The sequence below is a fragment of the Lissotriton vulgaris genome, chromosome 11 (genome assembly GCF_964263255.1).
Source record: "Lissotriton vulgaris chromosome 11, aLisVul1.2, whole genome shotgun sequence".
In the NCBI taxonomy this organism is placed as follows: domain Eukaryota; kingdom Metazoa; phylum Chordata; class Amphibia; order Caudata; family Salamandridae; genus Lissotriton; species Lissotriton vulgaris.
The window spans coordinates 963306352-963326903 of NC_141699.1; the positions used below are offsets into that span (position 1 = coordinate 963306352).

The following is a 20552-nucleotide window of genomic DNA, read 5'->3' on the forward strand; positions in this document are numbered from 1 at the left end:
TCTTCTCTAGAGGGTCCTCATGGGCCAAGAACTCAGCCTGGTAAGGCTCCAGCTTCTGAGGTTCAGCTCCCTCTGGGGCTGACTCTTCTTCTCCCTGAGGAGAGAGGTTGGGTTCCTGTTCAGAAGCTGGTACCCCAGTCTTCCTGCCTTTTCTCTTAGAGGGCTGGGACATTGTTCCAGCACCTCTTTTTCACTCTGAGCTGTGCTCTGTGCTCGGGGTTTTGCACATGCTCTGTGTGTGATTCCTAGGATTTCAGCATGGATCCTTAGTTCTTTCTCAGCTAAGGGTGAGATCTCAAAATTGTTACCAAGCAAACATTCAACTGGGAGTGTCTGAGAGACTGCTACCTCTTTCTTGCTAGCACCCCCCCAGTCAAAGGACATGACAGCCATGGGATGGTTTGATGTCACATTGTCAGCGGTGGTGTTTGGATAGGACTTTCTAGATATGTAGTGATCTGGAGACATTGGATTCTGAGTCCTCATGGTGACACAAGCACCCATGTCTCTCAATACTTCCACTCCAGCTCCATTAACCACAGGATGTTATCCGTATTTTTGTATTTTGGTGGGCCAGACAACTAAGGTGGCTAAGTTCACATCTTCTATGAGAGTTGCCACAGTGAGCTCTCTGACATGGTCAGGACCCTCCTAAGATCCCATTTGGAGATTGGCCACTGCATTTACTGCAAGAAGACTAGAGGCATGTTCTTGTTTTCACAGCCAGGGTATCCAGTTCAGTGCCCCAAGGACCTACAGTCCTGGCACCAAGCCTTCTTGGGATTAAGTTCTTCCCCTGGTACCCACCCTGTGGCTATGAAGAGTCTCATGACCAACCCTCCTGAACAGATTTTTTGGGGGCCTGACCAAGACTCTTAGTTTTTGGGATTGCTCTCTTTGCTTTGCGGGGGCTTATTAGCTTCTTTCTTTTCGTCTCTGCCCACCAGTGGTTGTTCTAATCACCCTAGTTTTGAACTAGTGGTCTGCCTTCTTTCCCAACTCTAGAGGAGAAAGTGGACTTAGATCTACCAAATGCTAATGTAGCTTCTCATTGTAATTATTACTTAAAAGATGTTCCTTCATAATTAAAATGTAAAGCCCTTCATAGTCTTTCACATTGTTACCTGTTAACCAACCATCTAGTGTTTTCAATGAAATGATTCTAGATTCGACCCAGGACTGACTCTGGGTTTTTCGAGTCTCCCAGAACCTTATCATATACTCTTCAGTGGTAAGACCAAAGCCCTCAATCAGGGTACCCTTCTTGAGTTCATAGGTCTTAGAATCTGCCTCATTCAACGTCAAGAGTCTGACCCACCATTTTCCTGAGGACAGTTCCCGTGAGAGAGAGAGACCCAATGTTTCTTTCCTTGCTACATAAGCTCGCTGGAAGCTGTGAACTATTTGGTGATATCATCACCCTCTACATATGGGGGGACAACTCCTTTTAGGAGTCTTAGGTTCAAAGATTTCTCTCTCTCAATATTGATTTGTATGCTGTCACCATAGATGGATCCTAAGTCCAACTATTTTCTTAGTCTTTCTAGTTCCATGAGCTGGGTTTCTAAAATCTGTTTCTTGGTCAATCTTTCTATCTGGAGGTCCTCTGAAGGAGTCTCGGCTGTTTCTGAGGGTACTGACTCACGTCCACTCCCATCATTATTATCATTGATAATGTCATCATCTTCAGACTGGGCCACCTCACCTGGGTGCTCTTTCTCAATCTGAGCTATCAATTGTCTGAGATATTCTGCTTTCAGAATGTTTCCCATTCTGATAACGTAGCCCTCACAGATGGTTCTGCCATGTACATGGTTTAGATCCATGTAAGGGGTCAGGTCGAGATCCCTATTCTGGCTACTGGTTTCAGGCTTTATTTCACTATATTTGGGATCTTTTTATGAAATTGACAAAAACAATTAACATACTTTGTCCTAACTAAAGTACTTGACTTTTAAATTTCTAACTGTGTGTTTCAGGGACTAAACCAATTTCCTAGCAGTTTATTTTAGAAATTTGGAGAAAAAATAGGACAAATCAAAAATTAGAATATCAAAAGGCAATTTTGATGGATTTACTCTTGTGTTCACTTATTGACAAAGAGGTCCAGCAAATGCAAAGTTGTGTACCCCACCGCTGATCCACCAAAGTAAGATACCCCCTCTCTGTACAGTGTTCTGAAATGAAGAATAATATGTAGAGTCAAGTTCAAGTTTAAGTTCAAAACCACTTTAATCGATTAATTAAAATCATAAAAGTTCATCAATATCATAATACATTACAAAATACATATGGGTAACAAAATATTATTAAAAGAAGCTATCAAGATACAAATATATATCATATATTATGTTAAAAATACACTAAAACCTTTATTGTAGCATTCAGAAAAAATACAAGTATGGGCCTACAACCACGGGGGCCGGCTGCTAGACAAATTGAAATCACCGATATCACAGTGTGACACAGCTCATCTGCCGACAACCCAAGGTCTGGCAGCGATTCAGGATAAAACTTGTATTAGAATGCACAACTCGATTCTAGGATAAGACAGAGGTTTCATTTTATATTTTATAAGAGAAGATCAGGTGCCATACAATCAAACAGAATGCGGGGGACAGGGTAAGAAACAGGATATGCATGTAATAACCACTATAATGGAGAATTGGCGCCAAAGCATATAGATCGGTACAAAGGAGAACCCAATATACATTCCGTGTTGCGCCAGTACTCGGAGTCTGCCCACCCAGGAATCAGGATATCATAAGAACATAAGCACGAAATACAAGAACGTGATAAGAATCCTAATGATTCGTAGCTATACTGATCCTTTAGGAAAAGAGAGAGAATAAAAGAAAGGCCATAGAAAATAAAAAAGGCAAAATTAAAAAAAAAACCTCCAGCCCCCCACCCTGCACCCCTGCAAATGGCTACAGCCTAACCCCACTAGCAGCGTGCCTGTCGCCCCTAATAACTAAAACCCCAAAGGTAGGAGAAAGAACGGAGGAGGGCGTATCCGTGTGTGCTCCCAGCCCCTTTAGACCCACCCGCCTGAAACAGATACCCCCTATCACTAAAAGACAAGTATATGACAACAATATAGAAGAAATAAGAGGGTACCGTGAGACACCGCCCAGCCTCTTAGAACAAACAGTTGCAGGTTCAACACTTGTGAAAGCCATGTTAACTCATCCCGACACAGTCGATCTTAGCCTTGGCCCTTCCAAACAAGAACTCAAACCCTTCCCAGCGAGACCCAAAGGCACAGAAAGAAGAAATAAAGGAGAAGAGAGTCATCAGAAATCAGCCCATGGCTACCGGCAGGCAGTGAGTCCACAGGAACTGTAGACGCAGACGAATTCTCCTCCTAGTTGAACAGTCCCAATGTGTCTTGCACAGGAGTCATAGCGTCACCAGGGAAGGAGAAGATGACCACAAAATGAATGGAGAGTCACAAACAAATCTCCGGGAGGGGAACGCCTGATGATATCTCCAAAGCGGGTGGTGGTGGAAGGTTTAGCAATACCATGGCATCCTCCGGAACACCGTTTCCCAGGGCACTGTCCGATGGGTCCAATACTTGTTTCCTCACAGGGTTCTCGCACGGAGTCAAAATGGCCGCGGTTTGAATGGCTGCAGATCCCTGGTCCGACAAGAAGGCTGGGCCCGGTTCCACCAGGAGCATCTCAGATATGCGCGTATCCAATTTGCTCAACAAAGTATCCACATGTGAGCGAAGTGCCCAAAGTTCTGCCACTATTGACCTCAGCGGTGGCTCATGCACCGTTCGATCCATAGTCTCATGCCCGATATCAGTCACAATCACCTCCCGGGGTGAGTCTGGCATCCTCGGGGGGGGACAGACAGGACCACAAAAACGTGCAAATGCGAAGGGTGACCAGTCTTTGTCCGCAGCCACGGTTAACCCAGTTAAGGCCGCAGGCAGAGACCCCGAACCACCGAACCCCGGCGGGCGCAAACCAGGCCCACGGGACGGGGGCCCCCACCCACAGCCGGCAGCAAGCAGACTCACCCACTGGTCGATGCTGAGCAATGAAAACGATCGCTGCCAAATTCGGGCTGAATTAGAGCCTCCACTCTGGTCGACCGGACCCAGCCCGATTATCTAGCAGATGTTGTTGCACTACAGCCCGGCTGTGAAAGTACTCCAGGCCCTGGCTTCACCGCTGGAGTAGGCCGCAAACTTCAACTTGATGGAACTTCGTCAAACAAGGCGATAAAAGTTTCCGGATTTCACCATCGGAGTGCGGAACAGTTCACGCACACAGAGACTAGGCGTAAAGTCAGGATAATATACAGGATATCGTGGCAGGTTATGGAGGTCGGCAGAGCCGGGAGCCTAAGCAGCCATCTTGCTTGCTGATGTAGCTCCTCCTCCACCATGTTTTTTTTTAAGTTCCTCGCTCTCACGTTCCTGTGCCATTAAAGACAACAAATGTGTTTTTACCCAGCTAACATCAGCTTTAGTGACTACCTCCGGGTTGACATACATTTCTGGGCGCCCTAATTTATGAAACATTTCCTTAATGTAAGAAAGCCATGGAATGTTAGTAGCTCTATCTAAAGGCATACAGTCCTTTAAAATCAAACGATTCATAATGAGTGCTGGGTTCAGCCATGTTTTAATCCAGTGGATTAGAGGGGCCATGCTTATCAGATCTGAGACATAACCCATCCCCAGCTCCTGGTGGACAGCAAAAGTAGATGACGATTGGGGTAGGGAAAGCATGGATCGAAAAAATGTATTTTCGGCCTGCTGAACCCCCTCTGCTTTCTTGTACCCCCATATTCCTGCACCATACACAGCTATTGCGATGCATTTAGCTTTATAGATTGCAAGGATCGCCTCACTTGGCTTACCACCCAGACGATGAGTGAAACTTAATATAGCAGATGAAGACCTACTTACACTGTTACGTTTAGCTAAAAATTGTGGGGCCCATGACCCTCTGTCGTCAAATAAGACTCTTAAATAAGTTAAAACCTTCACTTTGGTGACTTCCAGCCCTTTACAATAAAATGTTCTAACTTTATCCTTTCGGGGTCCCATAATTAGCACGTGTGATTTTGCTACATTAACAATCAGGTCCAAAGAACTCATGAAATCACCAAAGGCGTTCAAGAGTCTTTGTAGGCCAAGTGGGGTGCGTGCTAATAAAACTGTGTCATCCGCGTATAGGAGAACCGGGATGGATTGGCCTCCCACACGCGGAATGTCCAAGGTAGCGTCTCCTAAGCTTTTATTGATACTATTTATATATAGAGTAAAAAGTAAGGGGGCCAATATGCATCCTTGTCGCAGCCCTCTACCTGATTTAAAGGGTCGTGTACAATTTCCCATATGGGACGTCCTTACTGCCATATACAAGTCCTGATGCAGGTCAGCTAAGAAGTATACCAGGCTGGGATCTAAACCCATGAACAGGAGAATGGTCCACAGCTTCGATCTGTGTACTAAATCGAAGGCCGTGGATACGTCCATAAATCTCATATACATGGAGCCTTTGGTAGCAATGGTGTACTTACTTATCAATAGATACAGATTTGGGCACTGATCCATTGTGCCTCTTCCAGATCTAAACCCATATTGGGAATCCAACAGGATCCCCTTCTCTGTCACCCAGTTTGACACCTTGTTCAGGATTACTTTGGCTAAGATTTTTACGGCAGAGTCAATTAGGGAAATGGGCCTATAGCATCTTGGATCACTTCTCTGTCCTTTTTTAAAAACAGGCACTATAATCGCTTTTGACCAAGACTTAGGGAACCCCTGCGTGGCACTAACATTAAAAACCTTGTTCAGGATATTAGCCCAAACTTCCACATTGCTCTTGTAAAAATCTACTGGAACCCCATCAGGCCCAGGGGCCTTATTGCTAGTAGAATCCATTATTGCCTTCTTAACATCCTCTACATTAAAACGTAGGGCAGGTAGGGGAGGGTTACTAATAGGCACCCGGAAAGATTTAAACCCCTCGTTGCTAGCATAGATGTCTTCAAAGTGGGTCAACCACTCGTCATCGGAAATATTAATGTCAAGTGCCCCATTTTCATCCCCCGTGAGCAGAGGACTATTAACGATAGTCCAAAACTTGGAACTGTCTTTAAGGACCTCTTGCGTGGTTAGGGCATCTCAAGCCATCTTTTCACCCTCATTTTTTCGTGTCTGGACGGTAAGTTTATATTCTTTTCTCAGGCAAGCTATAAGGATTTTATCCCGGGGACACTTTTAAGTGACTTGATCAAATTTTGATGGGCCCTAGAGCATTTGGAATCAAACCATCTTATTACCTGTCCAACTCTAGGTCTCAAAGTGGTAGTGAGGTCAGTAGCGACCTGTTTACAGATGGTTTCAAAGGCTGAAATGGTATCCCTGCCCGGGTTTAGAGGATCTAAACAATCCCTAATTTCTACCTTAACTTTATAATTTAGACTGTCATGGAAGTGAGCAGGAACTATTTTTGACCATTTCAATCTCCTCCCTTGGTCTTTAGGAACCACAGAGGTAGGGCCTGACAGTATAGATTTGACAACCTCCGGACAGAACCCCTTTTCCAGCGTTAGGATCACTGGGTTGTGGTCACTAAAAGGGAAACGGGATGCATTATACTTCAGTGTAATCCCTAAGAGTGCAGGGGATATAAAGATGTAATCAATAATAGACTCACAACCTCTGGCTATAAAAATGTTGCAACCCGCTCACCTTTATCAAAAAAGCCTGGCTCGTAGAGATCTGCATGTAAAAGGAGTTCTTCCAGTGCCTCCCCTCTGGAGGTATGTTCAAAATGGGGTAGATCAGAATGAGGGGGGCCGTGGGGTTCACTTATACGACAGTTAAGGTTACATTATATGTAGAGTCAAATAAATCAGCAGAGGAAGATAGAGGTAGTAATTTGATAATACTAACTCTCTTTTTGTGTTAGTGTGGGAAAGCTGTTAGGCTTATCAGAGGACAGTGTTAAGCATTTGTTGTACTCACAGAGGCGATAAATGAGACACTCGCTCAAGAATAAATCTGAGACCAACTTTGTATAAAAATAACAATAATCTTTATATTTGTTTTGATTAGCAAGACTTCAAATTGGAAATATACTCTGTACAGTCTCAATAGTTGAATAAATAATTTGTATACTTTGGGGGATTGAAATAAAGGCAGTGCAGTTCAAAGTATGCAGTACATTCAGTATCTAGGCTTTTAGATGTTGATACCATCAAATTATTGCCATCACGGTCAGCGGGAAGCGCAATGGAAGGGTGTAATTGCAAATGAGTTCAATTTGCCGCCAACCCAGTTACCGCCACCATCACTGTCAGCTGATCACTGGAGGCCAATGGATTCGCAATACTTCCAATCCAGCGGTTGCTGTGGCTGGAGGGGGTGTAGAGGTTTGGTAGCAGAGGTTCACCAACTCAGTTACCATCACACTCGCTCTAAGGAGGACTCTGCAAATGGGTTTCAGATGACCACGGTCCTTTGGAAGGTTAGAGGTGATCTTGCCAAGAAAGTTTATGGTTTTTTGGTGTCCAGGACTCAGGTATCACAGGCAGTTGGGTTGGACCTTGATCTGAGGTACCAGTGGTCATGGGTGTTGGTTTCGGAGATTAGCTGCAGCTGTCAAGCCAAAGGTGTGATGCAGGGCTGATTACCCCAGTAGAGGCAGTTGTTCCAACGTTGTTGCTGTATGCCGTTCATGCAACTGGCAAGAGGGTACAGGCTTTCAAGAGCGGGCTGGTTCTAGCGTTGGTTTCTGTGAAGAGAGAATCCCCCGAGTTGATGGAGGCATGCAAGGGTTGATTCCACCAGACTGGTGAACCACAGACCTGGAGGCTAGAAGATTCCTTTTCAGTGGTGAGACGTGTCGACACGGAGTGTGCTGGTCCTCGCCACAAAGGTTCCTTTACCAGCAGACACCGGGGGACTTTAGCCTCTAGCTCAAAGGGAGGTTTTTGGCAATTTGCAGAAGACTGGGGGAATCTAGGGTTTATTGATGGCCTCTGTTGTCTTCCTCTATCCATTGACTCTGAAGTCAGGTTCTCAGTGAGCCACCTAAAACCTGAATTTAGGGGCATTTTTAGGGGAAGCAATGTAGTAGCCAATGGGCTACCTACTCATAAGGTGTCTATGCCCTCTTTATGCTCACCCCACATGGGGGTGGCCATACCCTGACTTCTAACTGTCTACTATCCCCATTCTCAAGATTGCAGATAGTGAAAAGTGGAGTCTTCCTCATCTGCCCCACCTGAGAGGTGGTGCAGGGTGAAGGTAGACTCACCTTCCATTTTACCTCTCGCCCATCCTCCAGCCAAAAGTAGAGCAGGACTGGGAGTGCCATCTGCTTCTAACAGCAGAGGCTGAGGGCAGGATGCAAAGACAGCATGTCCTTTGAAGTTCATGCTTCTGCCGAGGCAGATCCTGCAGGGGGGAAGGTGTGATAACATCCGCCTAGAGCAGGCATTGTTCCTGAATCAGGAGAGCTCGGGCTCTCTACTCAGGGGTACAGAAATATGTCTGGTGATGGCAGACTGGCTAAAACCAGACAGAAACAAAACTAGGGTTTGGTCTGTTTCAGGGGACCCTCTAGCAGGGTCTCCTGTGTGAACTTTGTAATAAATCCAATACTGGCAGGAGCATGGATTTATTAAGACAAGATGTTTGGTACTATACATCTTAGGAATCAGTGAAACCATCATGGAGCTAGGAAACTTGTGTGGACAAGTAACCAGCCCATGTACTCTTTATGGCCTCCCTGTTCACCTACAACACCCAGAATGGACTGGATATCATAGGAGCCCATCTGCTTGTGTTGACGGGCCCTCACATAGGATATAGTGTGCCCTGACATTAGGCTAAAGCCCTGCCATAGGGGGGCTTACCTATATCTTGTGCAGTGCAGGGTTCGCAAGGCATACAGGGCCGTGTGCCATGTCTACTCTTCAGGTTGTCTGGTATCTTGACATGCAGCCTTCGATAGCAGCACCGCCAGATCCGGGTGAGGTGCCCCAAGGTGACCTTCTTCTGTCCTCATTCCCTGGGCACTGGGGGTATAATTTACTGGGGCTTACAGAGACAAATGATGGTGTGCCAATCATGGTACAGTCGTTGGAAATGGGGATCTGACACTGGGAACACCTGGACAGCAGGGACTCAGTGCACTCACAGTTCAAAACTATATCAGACATCAGGCAAAAAGTGGGGGTCTAACCATGTCAAAAGAGGCACTTTCCTACAGTAACAAATATTCTATTAGAAGAGACTTGCCATCAAATGCAAGTGACACAGTGATATTTGAATGAAAGTCCAGCAAAGGCCTTTAGGGTGGACAACCATTGCAGTGCCAGTGTTGGCCAAAATAGAGCTAATAACAGAGCTTAGTACAATGTCAGATTTGTTTTTATATTTAGAAGCTGTGTTATCTTGCTGTTGTATGGCCCACTGTCTTTGCTGCCACAGATGTAGTACCTAATTATGTCTGATGCAATACTACTGCTTCACTGATTTACTAAGACTTAATGACCCATTATAACCATAATGGGAAAATTGCTTGTCCAAACTCTTCTTCAACATTTGAGTTATCTTGGCTAATTCAAATTATTTTGCTACATCAATTATTTTTGCAATATCCATGGAAATATTAGCAATTAAGGTCTCAGTCTAACAGGCACGACATCGACCACTGGAAAAAACGGAATCCTTGCTGGTACCTGAATGGAGAAAAACTTGATAGGGTAGCCTCATATAAATATCTGGGTGTCCTCTTGGATTCAAACAACAACTCTAGACCTCAACTCCATTCCATCCGAGGGAAAGCCACAATGACTTACCTGGCATTAAAATCTCTAAAGGCAAAATTCCCTGATCTCACACTAAAACCATTTCTTGAAATCTTGCGTGCGAAAGTACAACCAACTCTCACGTATGGGAGTGAATCACTTCATGGGAAGGATGCCGAACTGCTGGACACGGTCATAGCCAACTCCTATAGGGCCATTTTCAACCTTCATACATATGTCTCCCCTGCCCAGATTTGTTTGGAATTCGGCATTATCAGACAAACTCTAGAAAGGCGGAGTGCGTACGTAGCAACCTGGCGCAAAATCCGCAATGCAGAAGCCGATTCCCTAAATGCCAACATAATGGCTGAGCTACTACGGCACCGCACGTCGCTGCATAGAGTTTATCTTTTTGAATCAATTGAAGTCCTAGGTTTGTCTGTCACTTGGGAAACGTCTACAGACCTCCAGTCCTTTAAAAAACTGGCTAAAAAATCAGCATGCATTATTTCTGTGATTGAAGACAGAAAGTCTTAGCAAACAGAGCGCACGGATGGACAACCCTGGGTGGATATGGTAAAACACAGTCACAAGCATACCTTAACATCGGGATGAAAATACAAGTCAAAGAAAAGTTTTTAAAACTGCGCATTGTCGTAATCCCGATATTGCCACACTTGCCCCCCTGGGTGAGACCACCCGTTTTGCAACAGTGTCGCCTGTGCAAGTCTGGCATGGAGGATATTGTATATGCCCTAGACTGAGGTACCTGAGGCGCAATATCCTGCTTCCATCTTTTAAGTCACATGCTGTACGGACCTGCAGGCAGGCAGTTATACTATGTTTTACCTCCAGCAACACAAAATTTAACTGCCAGGTCGTGAAGTTCTTTGACTCATTAAAAAAAAGACTTGACATTGTTTGAAGTTCTTCACTAGCACCTGAGGGCATCTTTGATCTGTTTACAGTAATGCAGTATTCTTTTTAATCCTAATTACAGTTCGGTTTTTAATGTCGCCACTGGTATTTTATATTTTTGTAAAGATTTTAATTAATCATGTACAAATAAAATATTACTTACTTACTTACTTACATCGACCACTGACTAGACAATGGAGCACCAGAAATAAGAAACATGATGCACCATTCCTTATCACTGTCAATGGGAGGTTTTGCAAAATCACTTAGGTGATGTACCAAGACTGGTAACCACAGAGGGATGGATTTAAGAAGGTGAGGAACATTACCCTGGGGGAATGACCAGGAACTTCACTGATAGTTTTACATTGCACTTGTCTGACGTGAATAAGAAACACCTTCCACCTATCATCAAATTCTCATACACCACATTGAACAAACATCTATGCCCTCATTACATATTGCAGTGAAAAAGTAAAATAAAACAGCAGTCATTTCCAGAAACTGGCACAAACCAGGTGAATGCTGTGTCGCATGTATCTCAGGCAACAAATAAAATGAATGGCCTCTCTATAGTGGATACAGGTCTCGCAAGCCAAAGTAAATTTGAGGATCATCATGAAATGTTCCCTGAAGTGATAAACTGCTATTAACTGTGTTTCAGGTGTCATGCAATGGGCCAAATTTCAGGCAGGAACCTCATCATCAATAGACCGATGGGATACAAATGTAGTGAGATATGGCAAGACTTCGCAATTCGAGCTGCACTCTTTGAGATCCAGGAACAGGTCAATACCTACTAGCCATATGGAGTGCAAAGAAAACTTGCACAGTGCTTCGTTTGAGCCGGTGGTTGCAGGTGTTCAGCACCAGCACTTAATTGCTAGCACCAGCACTTATGACAAAGTGCCACATGGCGGCACTGTCTGCCTAATTTAGATATGACTACAACAATAGCTATTTATTAATTCAATTCACATTTACATTTACAAAGACTAATACCTTCCTCCCAAACCAGTCTGATGGTTAGTTGTGTTGGCACTGTCACCGGCACCGCTGGCAAGGCAACGGATGGTGCAAGCTGTAGTGCTCTCCTGACGAGTTCCCTGGCACTATTTTATTTTTTTGTACAAATTAAGCACCGCACTAGTTCCTTTTCAAACATAACCTCCCCACTGCAATAAATAATTCTCAATCAAAGGCAGTCTGCCCATGTGTTTGGGCTGGCTGAAAAAACATGAAGGAATTGTCATGGAAAAACAGTGGCCACCTGAAGCTGTTTAATTATTTGGATGTGTTTAGCTGAAAAAAGAAGTTGGATGATTGGGATTGCTTTCACGTGTTGCTTTGTGGATAGGAGAAGGATAGGATAATTGGGAGTGCTTTTATGGCACGTGTGTGTTGGCAAGTAATATGAAGATCTCATAATGTTGTGTACGCAAAGTATAAAATATATTCTCCCTCTATCCAGGCGTGCCATCATCTAGCTTGCATGACGGTTTTTCGTGATATTTTTCTTGGTTAATGTAAGAGGGCTTGCACACATTCTACAGGGCACCACTGCTGACATAATAACAGCAGAATCTGGTCCTGAATAATGATGTTACTGGTTAGGTCTTAATTGCAATGCTGCTCCCCTTATAGGGATAGTTATTAAAGTGGTGGAAGCATCCAAGGTGCATAATGCGTGGCCATAGTTGCTTGTGACCAAGGAATAATGCAGTGGCGTAGGAAGAAGGGTGCAGTGGGTGTGGGCTGACCCGGGTGTCATCACTGAGGGGGGAGACAAAATGGCACTGAGGGGGGTGACAAAATTGCAAAAATATGTGTAACTATCTTTTTTCTGCCTTATTTTAAGCATTTCAATGTGGGCGGGAGGGTGACCAGATATTTTCTGCACCGGGTACCACCTAAACTTTCTACTCCACTGGAAGAATGCACATCTTTTTGCCTTATATCTGGTATATAACACATAGGAATGGGCTAGGTACCTAGGATCATTCCTGTCTCTGCATCATCTTTAGTATACAGCTATACTGAACCAAGTGAAAAAATAAGTGTTTTTCCCAGGAACTGTGCACGCATGAAAGAGCAAACAATCTGCACCATCTATCATGTGTACATTTGTTGCAGGCTCCATTTTCTGACCTAACTATACACCCCTTGTTTTAGTGGTATTACACTGACACATATACTGGAAATGGCTACTAATGCCTATGAAACAAGGGTTAAGCCTAGACTAGAATATCCCTAAGTTATTAATTAACCAACATTCCTGATAGGCTTCCACTCATGTGTTTACTCTATGATTTAAAAGATACACATTTTCCTACTCTATGCAGCTCAGTTAGGCCACCTTGAAGGCTTGTTGACAACTTCCCTTAACATATGCTTACCAACTTGATCAAATATGTTCTATCAAATACTCAGATGCATATTGCCTACAGTAGGATTACCTCCTTAATTCATTTTTATATAAATTCACAAACAGCTTGTAGGTACGTTACCACTTATTTTGTTTAATTAATTCGCCATTTTGTATTATAACTTTGTAGCAAAGATGTAGTAGTCTTTTATTTGCTTCTACTTATGCAATTGTAAATGTGGTCTTTTTCATTAAAATCTTGGGAAGGGGTTTCTCCTAGACATTCTGGAGATGGGCATATTTAAAATCATACATTACTACTAACCCTAATCCCACTTCACTGGCACTACTGTTTGAATTAGTTAGTCTATAACACTGTGAATGCTTTATCCAAATGACATCTTCATCAGGCTGGCCACCTGGGAGATACAGCCTCACTTTGGTGACATTGTTGGACTGCTCTCAATATTTGGCACTAAGCCCACTTTTAGACATATGTCTTCAGACTCTTCCCAACTGGTCCCTACTACACGTCTATGTCCATTGCTCCGTAATCCCTCACGACCTGACCAACAGAATACCCTTTAACTAGGTATCACAATTTAGCATGAAATGGCCTTCGATACCTTGAACTTATATTTTTTTCCAGAGTGGAAACCCTGTTCTCGTTTGGGAGGTGGGCTTTTCCATGTACTTATTTTTACAAAGTTTGTGTGGAAAAACATGGCCTCGTTGGCTCATGTACTTTGATGTATCCCATCTTTCACCTAAGGCTACAAAGATAATAGCACAGAAGCCACATATTTAAAAGAGAAATTATGATTTGTTGTATATTGTTTAGCATCTCTGCCCCATCATTGGCTGTATGGCAGTCAGTATATACGTTTTAACATGAACCTTTCTGAATGGAGCCACAGTGTGTAAACTCGATGAATCGGTCTCGTTTGCATCTTGCCACCAAAAAGTGCCAACACATTTTACAGTTTGCGTTGAAATCCTAATTTCCAGTCCTATTTTATCCACTACTATGCAAAAAAATATATATTTCTTCTAAATGTGTTTCTTTCTTACAACTAATTATTTTCCTAAATGTTTATTGCTAAGTTGTTTCTCCTGGAGAGACAATCTACTAAGGGGAGCAACTGGATAATCTAAACCAGGGGTCTCCAAACCAGTCCTGGAGGGCCGGATCCATGCCAGATTTTTAAAATAACTACATGTATCTCAATGGGGATATCCCAAAAATCTGGCATGGATCCGGCCCTCCAGGACTGGTTTGGAGACCCCTGATTTAAACAAAATCTAGACAAAATATCAGGTTGAAAAAAGTATCATATCCTTAATATCCCTACCCCATACTTGTGAAGGTAAATATATAAAGATGTAAGTCTAGATGTATCATTCTTAACTCTACAAATACAACCCTCTCTCTAGGCACGTTCAGTGTAGTAGCATACTACCCATGTAAAATGCACTTTGAAGGTTCCATGGGATACAATGCGCTGCAATTAAAACCTTCTTCTTCTTAGGTATTCCTTCTGGTTTATCCAAGCTTCACTGTGTCACAGCTAGCATTCACAAATGCCACAGGGTGGTCAAGCAATTCAGAATCCTTCCTCTACTACTACTATGACAACAACTACTATTTCTAGTACTACTATTACTGTTACTACTACTACTACTTTTGCTTCTACTATTACTACTATTATTACTGCTACTATTACTAATACTCTTGGTACTACTACTACTAACACTCAGGGAAAAGTCAGTGGTTTGACCCTGTGTCTAACTAGGCAATTCCCGAAACTGGGAATTTAAATGAAAAATGAATTACCCTGCATTCTCTCCCCAGATTAGTCACTTTGGGCTAGATGTACGAAAGGTAAGAATAGTGATTTCCTAATTGCTATTGTTTGTGAATCACAATTTGGTAATCGTTATTCCTAATGTGTAAAACTATTTAGAGTTTCATAAGCCATTTCTAGAGAGTCGCAAATAGACATACCTCATATTAATGAGTTAACAGGTTACCGAATCGCAACGCGGGCTTTGTACATAAGAAAAGTCATTTTTTTGTGTTTTTTAAATGGCTCGATTCTGCAAACCGGACTTTTTGCGAAGGCAAAAACATTTAGCACGGTCCAGTACAGGAGAACCTAATTTTCCCTGGCATTCCATTATCAGAGAAAAGGGTCTGCTAAATCGGATCTAACCCACTTAAAGTCTTACATGACCCAAAGTACTGAGGGGCAGATTTACAACCCCCCCTGTGCCACCAGTAGGTCACTTTTTGTGATGTAATAGAGGGTCATTTCACTTCTCCATATTTACAAGGAGAGGAAAAGCCACCCTGCATGACTTTTCCTCTCCTTGTAAATATGGCCCCCTTCACACGCAGCACTTTGTGTGGAAGGGGCATTCCATGGGTGTTGCTGTGGGTGTTCTCACGCAACACCCATGGAACAAGACACATTTCCAAATGTGCGCGCAGTCGTAAATCTGGAAATGTGTGTCAATACTATGCCTCCACAGGGGAGGCGTACCGAGGTGCAACGAGGAGAAATGTTTTCCTTTCTCATTGTTTTTTCCTCTTCCAAAGCGTGCTGCATTCTACAGCACTCATTGAAAGAGGAAATTGCCTGTAGCAATTGTTTTTGTGCAGGGAGGTGCCCCTTCCTGCACAAAACCAATCGCCCTATGACGCAGGCATCCTTGCACCATGGTGCAAGGGTGCCTGCACCGGCGCATGGCTGCAGTTTGTGCGCCAGGGGAGAGCACAAGAATACGACATATTATTGTAAATATGTCTCATTTCTGTGCTTCGGAAGTGCTGCAGCGTGGCGCAGATAAAGGGCTTGCATCGCCGCGCTGCAGCACTTTCTTGTAGATCTGCCCCATAGTCAATAGTGGCTCCTGCCCTCCACATACAAGGAAATGGGAAGGCTGTTGGTTGATCCCAGCTGATTCTAGTTCAAAGGCCCAGGCCCTTGAACCTGCACCCTTTGTGGGAAGGCAGTCTTCCAACTCTTTCCTAAATAAGTGAGATCCCTAATTCCATGCTGGGAATTTGCACTCTGTATTTGTGTCATGCTTCTTGTATGCATATAATTATTTAATTATTTATGTATGTATGTATTTATTTGTTTATGTGTTTTGTGAAGTACGCAACTATCTAAAAGGTGAACTGGCACTAGAAAGACCAAATCGGAGAAGAGCAGGAAGAAAACAGAGAGATACTGTACCTTGGAAGTAAGAGCAGAGAAAACTGTTTCTGGTGAGAAAGCAAACCTGTTCTCGGGGCTATTGGAAATGACATTAACTGATCATGAGCCCTGCGATGAAAGGGGAGAAGGTTCCAAAGTTTCACTCCCACAACAGCAAAGGCCCCACGCGGACGTGGGAGACCCTTGAAACTGTTACCAACTGGTCCTTAAAAAGACATAAGAGAACAACCAAGTACATGACGAAATAATTTTTGTTAAAGATTTTATTTATTTATTTATTTATTTATGCATTTTTATATAGCGCGGACTTTACCCGAAGGCGTCAGAGCGCTTCACATTCGGAACAGAAATGAACCATAATGAGAAACATTACAAAAGAGCAGATTGCTAAAACATACGTTACTTACATAAGGTAATAGTGACAATTGTGAGCAAACAAAAAACATGAGGTAGTAAAAATTGTGAGCAACCAAAAATACATGAGGTAGTAAGGATAATAATGACAATTGTGAGCAAACAAAATACTTGAGGTAGTAAACATTGTGAGCAACCAAAAATACATGAGGTAGTAAAGGTAATAGTGACAATTGTGAGCAAACAAAATACTTGAGGTAGTAAAAAATGATGAACAACCAAAAATACATGAGGTAGTCAAAAGTGCACAAGAGGAAAAGTGACAAGTGTGCAGTTAGAAGAGAAAACAGAGTATAATTTGAGGTATAATACTGCAATAAGTGCTCGGCACAAGAACAGGCGTTACGTAGGCAAGGTGGCACTTGTGCAAGTATCAGAGGTAAAAACATGTGAGAGGTAGCAACCGTGTGTTACAAGGGCAAAGTGTTGTGTGCATGTTACAAAAGGGCACCGAACACAAGTACATGGAGAATACTGCAAAAAGGCAGACACTCCCATCACAGGAGAACACTGGGAAGGCACTCCCATGGTCATGGAAAGTAGTAAATATCAGTAGTGGGAAGCCTTCCTCCAAATAGCAAGAGGACGTGAATTACTATTGGAGGTGTCTCTGGAGGAGGAGAACTTTGAGGTCCCTTTTGAAGGCCTGGGAGGAGGTGGTGGTCCGGAGCTCAGGCGGAAACGAGTTCCAGATTCTCACTGCGTTGCCTGAAAAGGATTGGGCCATTGTTCTTTCCTTCTTGAAAGTGGGAGGTTCAAGCAGTAGATTCTCGGCATTGCGTGAAGGTCTAGAGCCTCCAGAGAGTTTCAGTTTATTCGCCAGGTAGCGGGGAGAGGAGGAGTGCAAGGCTTTGTGAGTGATACAAGCGGTCTTGTAGATAGCTCTAGCCTCGAAGGGAAGCCAGCGGAGGGTGGATAACATCGGTGTGATGTGATCGCTTCTTTTGGCCCCATAGATGAAACGAGCTGCTGAATGGAAGACAGACTTAAGTGGGGACAGGTGAGATTTGGGGAGGCCAGTAAGAAGAGAATTGCAGTAGTCTAGTCTGGAGAGGAGCAGCGCTTGCACCAGGGTTATAAGGTCCTGCTCCGGGAAGAAGCGACGGATTCCCCAAAGAAGGCGCAGTTGGTAGCGAGCAGATTTTGCAATAGAATTGATGTGGGGAGTTAGATTGAGTTTTTTGTCTAGAATGACACCAAGAGATTTTGCGCTGTCGACAATGATGGGTTTGTTGTTTAGTAGATTCATCTGATCCATCCATGATTGAACCGGGGGAGGAGAGAGTGAGGAGGAGAAGAGGAGGAATATAAAGATAAGCTGAACTAGACCAATGAAAAGCATTGAAGGCAATTGACATCGATTTAAAAAGGACGTGTTTGTACAAAGACAACCAATGAAAAGAATCGAGACATGCTGAAGAAGAAGACGTAGGAACCCTCGGTGCCAACCGGAAATCACTGAAGTCTATGAGTCAAAAAAAGGAGGGTGAGGCTATAAATAAGGAATTGCAATAACCCAGGTGACTAAAATAGTAGCCTGCACAACAAGATGACAGGATTAACTCGAAGGGAATGGAAGAATTTTATGTAGTAGTTTGAGCACCAGAACACAGGTGAAGGACAGTTTGCTTATCTGAGGGGGCAGAAAGAGCTCTTCCTCAAAGAGAAAACCCGAATTTCATGCTGAGAGAACAGACATTGGTTGGGGACTGATTGGGAAGACCAAAGGCAAGTATGAAGCGCCTGAGGGGTCATCTAATGAGAGAAGATTAGAATATCTGTTGCTTCTGTGTTGGGCTTTGAAACTTCACACCCAGTCATCCACAGTCATAACAGCTGTCATAACAGCTGGTTGCTTGCTTTCACTCAGGCCATTTCTTAGCTGTCCCCTGTATTGCAAAAGCCTAAGAAGGCAGCCCAAAAAATGCACTGCATCCAAATTGAAGGAGTATTTGTTGACCCTGGATCTCTGCCCATAACCCAAAGTGGGAATCACTTGCCTCTTCTAATGAGTAAGCTCCATTTGTGCTTCAGGAAGGGGCTCCATCTATCAAGCCAGGATGCGCATGTCAGGAGCAGACCATCACATGTTATTGTTTCCCATCATTGTAGTACCAGAACATGGGGGGCACATAGATATTGAATAGGGCCGGGCTCAAGCAAGAGCCCTGGGGCACCCCCTTGCTAAGCTTCACAGTTCATGAGCTAAGGTATCCTCGTAGTGGAGACCCCTTCTCATTGGCGAATGGTTACCATCTCCTTTGACTTGGTGGTAAAATATTACTTTTTTGTGAAAGGATTACAGTCTCAAAACATTAGTACACACAGAAATGGGTATTAGGAAAGGACCCCTTGACACACCCTTTGCAAAGACCTATTCGATATTTATTCGCCAATCCACACTGCGATTATGTAATGTGTTACCGAATCACAATTTGAGTTTCACACATTTAAAAATACCAGGTTCGGATTTGAACTTTGCGACTGCCATATTGCTTTGTACATGAGGCCGATATTGATTAATTAAATAGTTCTGGCGGATAGTCAGTTTATTGAATGTGATTGCTTGTGTAAAACTTACTGAATCCCTGTTTCCACTTCCGCTTCCTGGAGTTAGCTAAACTCTGCATAAATATTGCCTAATTAGAGATCTGTGTCTTCGTTGTTCTATTTAAATTAGGCCTCAGACATGTACAGGAAATAGATCCACAGCATTGTGAAATAAAGATTAATATATTCTGGCAATGAAGACAATATTCAGTTCATAAACCGTTCCATACATTAAAAAAACATATGTAAGTAACCCTTAATAAGCTACATATGATGTACGATACCGAATAATACATTTAGACATATCATTTTTAGAGGAGCTTCTTGGGTTTAGTTACATATTTAAAATGTTTCAAATATATATAGCAGCAAACACTACTTTCTAGAGTCTGAAGATACAATTTGGAACTTACCACACGTGTAATTGCTCCCAACATCCAACTTAATACAGTCATTTTCCATCTCTCCTCGGTGTTTTCTGGAAGGGGTTTATACAAACAATAGGCCACAAAAATAGCAGCGATTGTGAGGAACAGTAATTTCGAGGCCATGGTAAATTACCCACTCATTCGGTGCTGCTCGAGGTAAATCTCCTTCAGAACAGCCACACACGGGGTTTTCACTACAGTTGCAGCTTTCATCTGACACCTGGTGGAACTTGGACTCAGGTCCCCTCTGTCCAATAAGAAGGGAGCAGGGGTTTGGCAAACCACAAGCAGTCCATGCTGTGAATTAGTAACAAGGTTTGCACAGGGCAGTTTCAAGAACAGGCTTGCTAGCCATTGTCTCAAGGCTTTATCTGTGTGACCTGGCGCAGTGCATGGTTATGCAAGACATTCGAGTGAAAGGACATAGTTCTGTTTTATGATTTAGCAATTTACAAAATAAGAAATCGTAATGCTCAGCTAAATAGATTGCCAACAATTATTCCGTATGAAAAAATTACTCTACGTATAAACACTTATTTAACTTGCTTTCTTGCTTCTAAATCTGACGGGGCCAGTAACAGCAGTTACCGCCCTTTCGGGGTTATGTAGCCGTGGAAACACGACACACCTGTTTAAGTTCAGCAAACAGAATTTCTGGGTGGGACTTTGTGAAGAATTAAAGAATGACCAGGGGAGTAGATTTACTGAAGTTGGATTACTGATCCCTCCACTAATTCCTCTGTTCTAAGGGGACATTCAGGGCACGCTGGCAAAATGCTCTCTAGATTTGAAGTTCACTCTGTGCTTAAATATTATTTACATACTGGGGAAGCCTGCAACTGGGCCTCTCTGTGTATGGAC

The 20552-nt window shown here is 43.3% G+C and overlaps 1 protein-coding gene across 1 annotated transcript in view; it reads right to left on the bottom strand.

Moving 5' to 3' along the window:
• The window catches only part of LOC147683761 (arylacetamide deacetylase-like), a 201328-nt gene extending 181405 nt beyond the window's left edge, over nt 1-19923 (bottom strand). The window contains exon 1 of the mRNA XM_086944130.1: nt 19677-19923. Within this exon, the coding sequence (XP_086800256.1) occupies nt 19677-19814 (138 nt within the window). The 5' untranslated portion in view covers nt 19815-19923. The remainder of the gene's footprint in view (nt 1-19676) is intronic.
• Nucleotides 19924-20552: the final 629 nt, after the last annotated feature.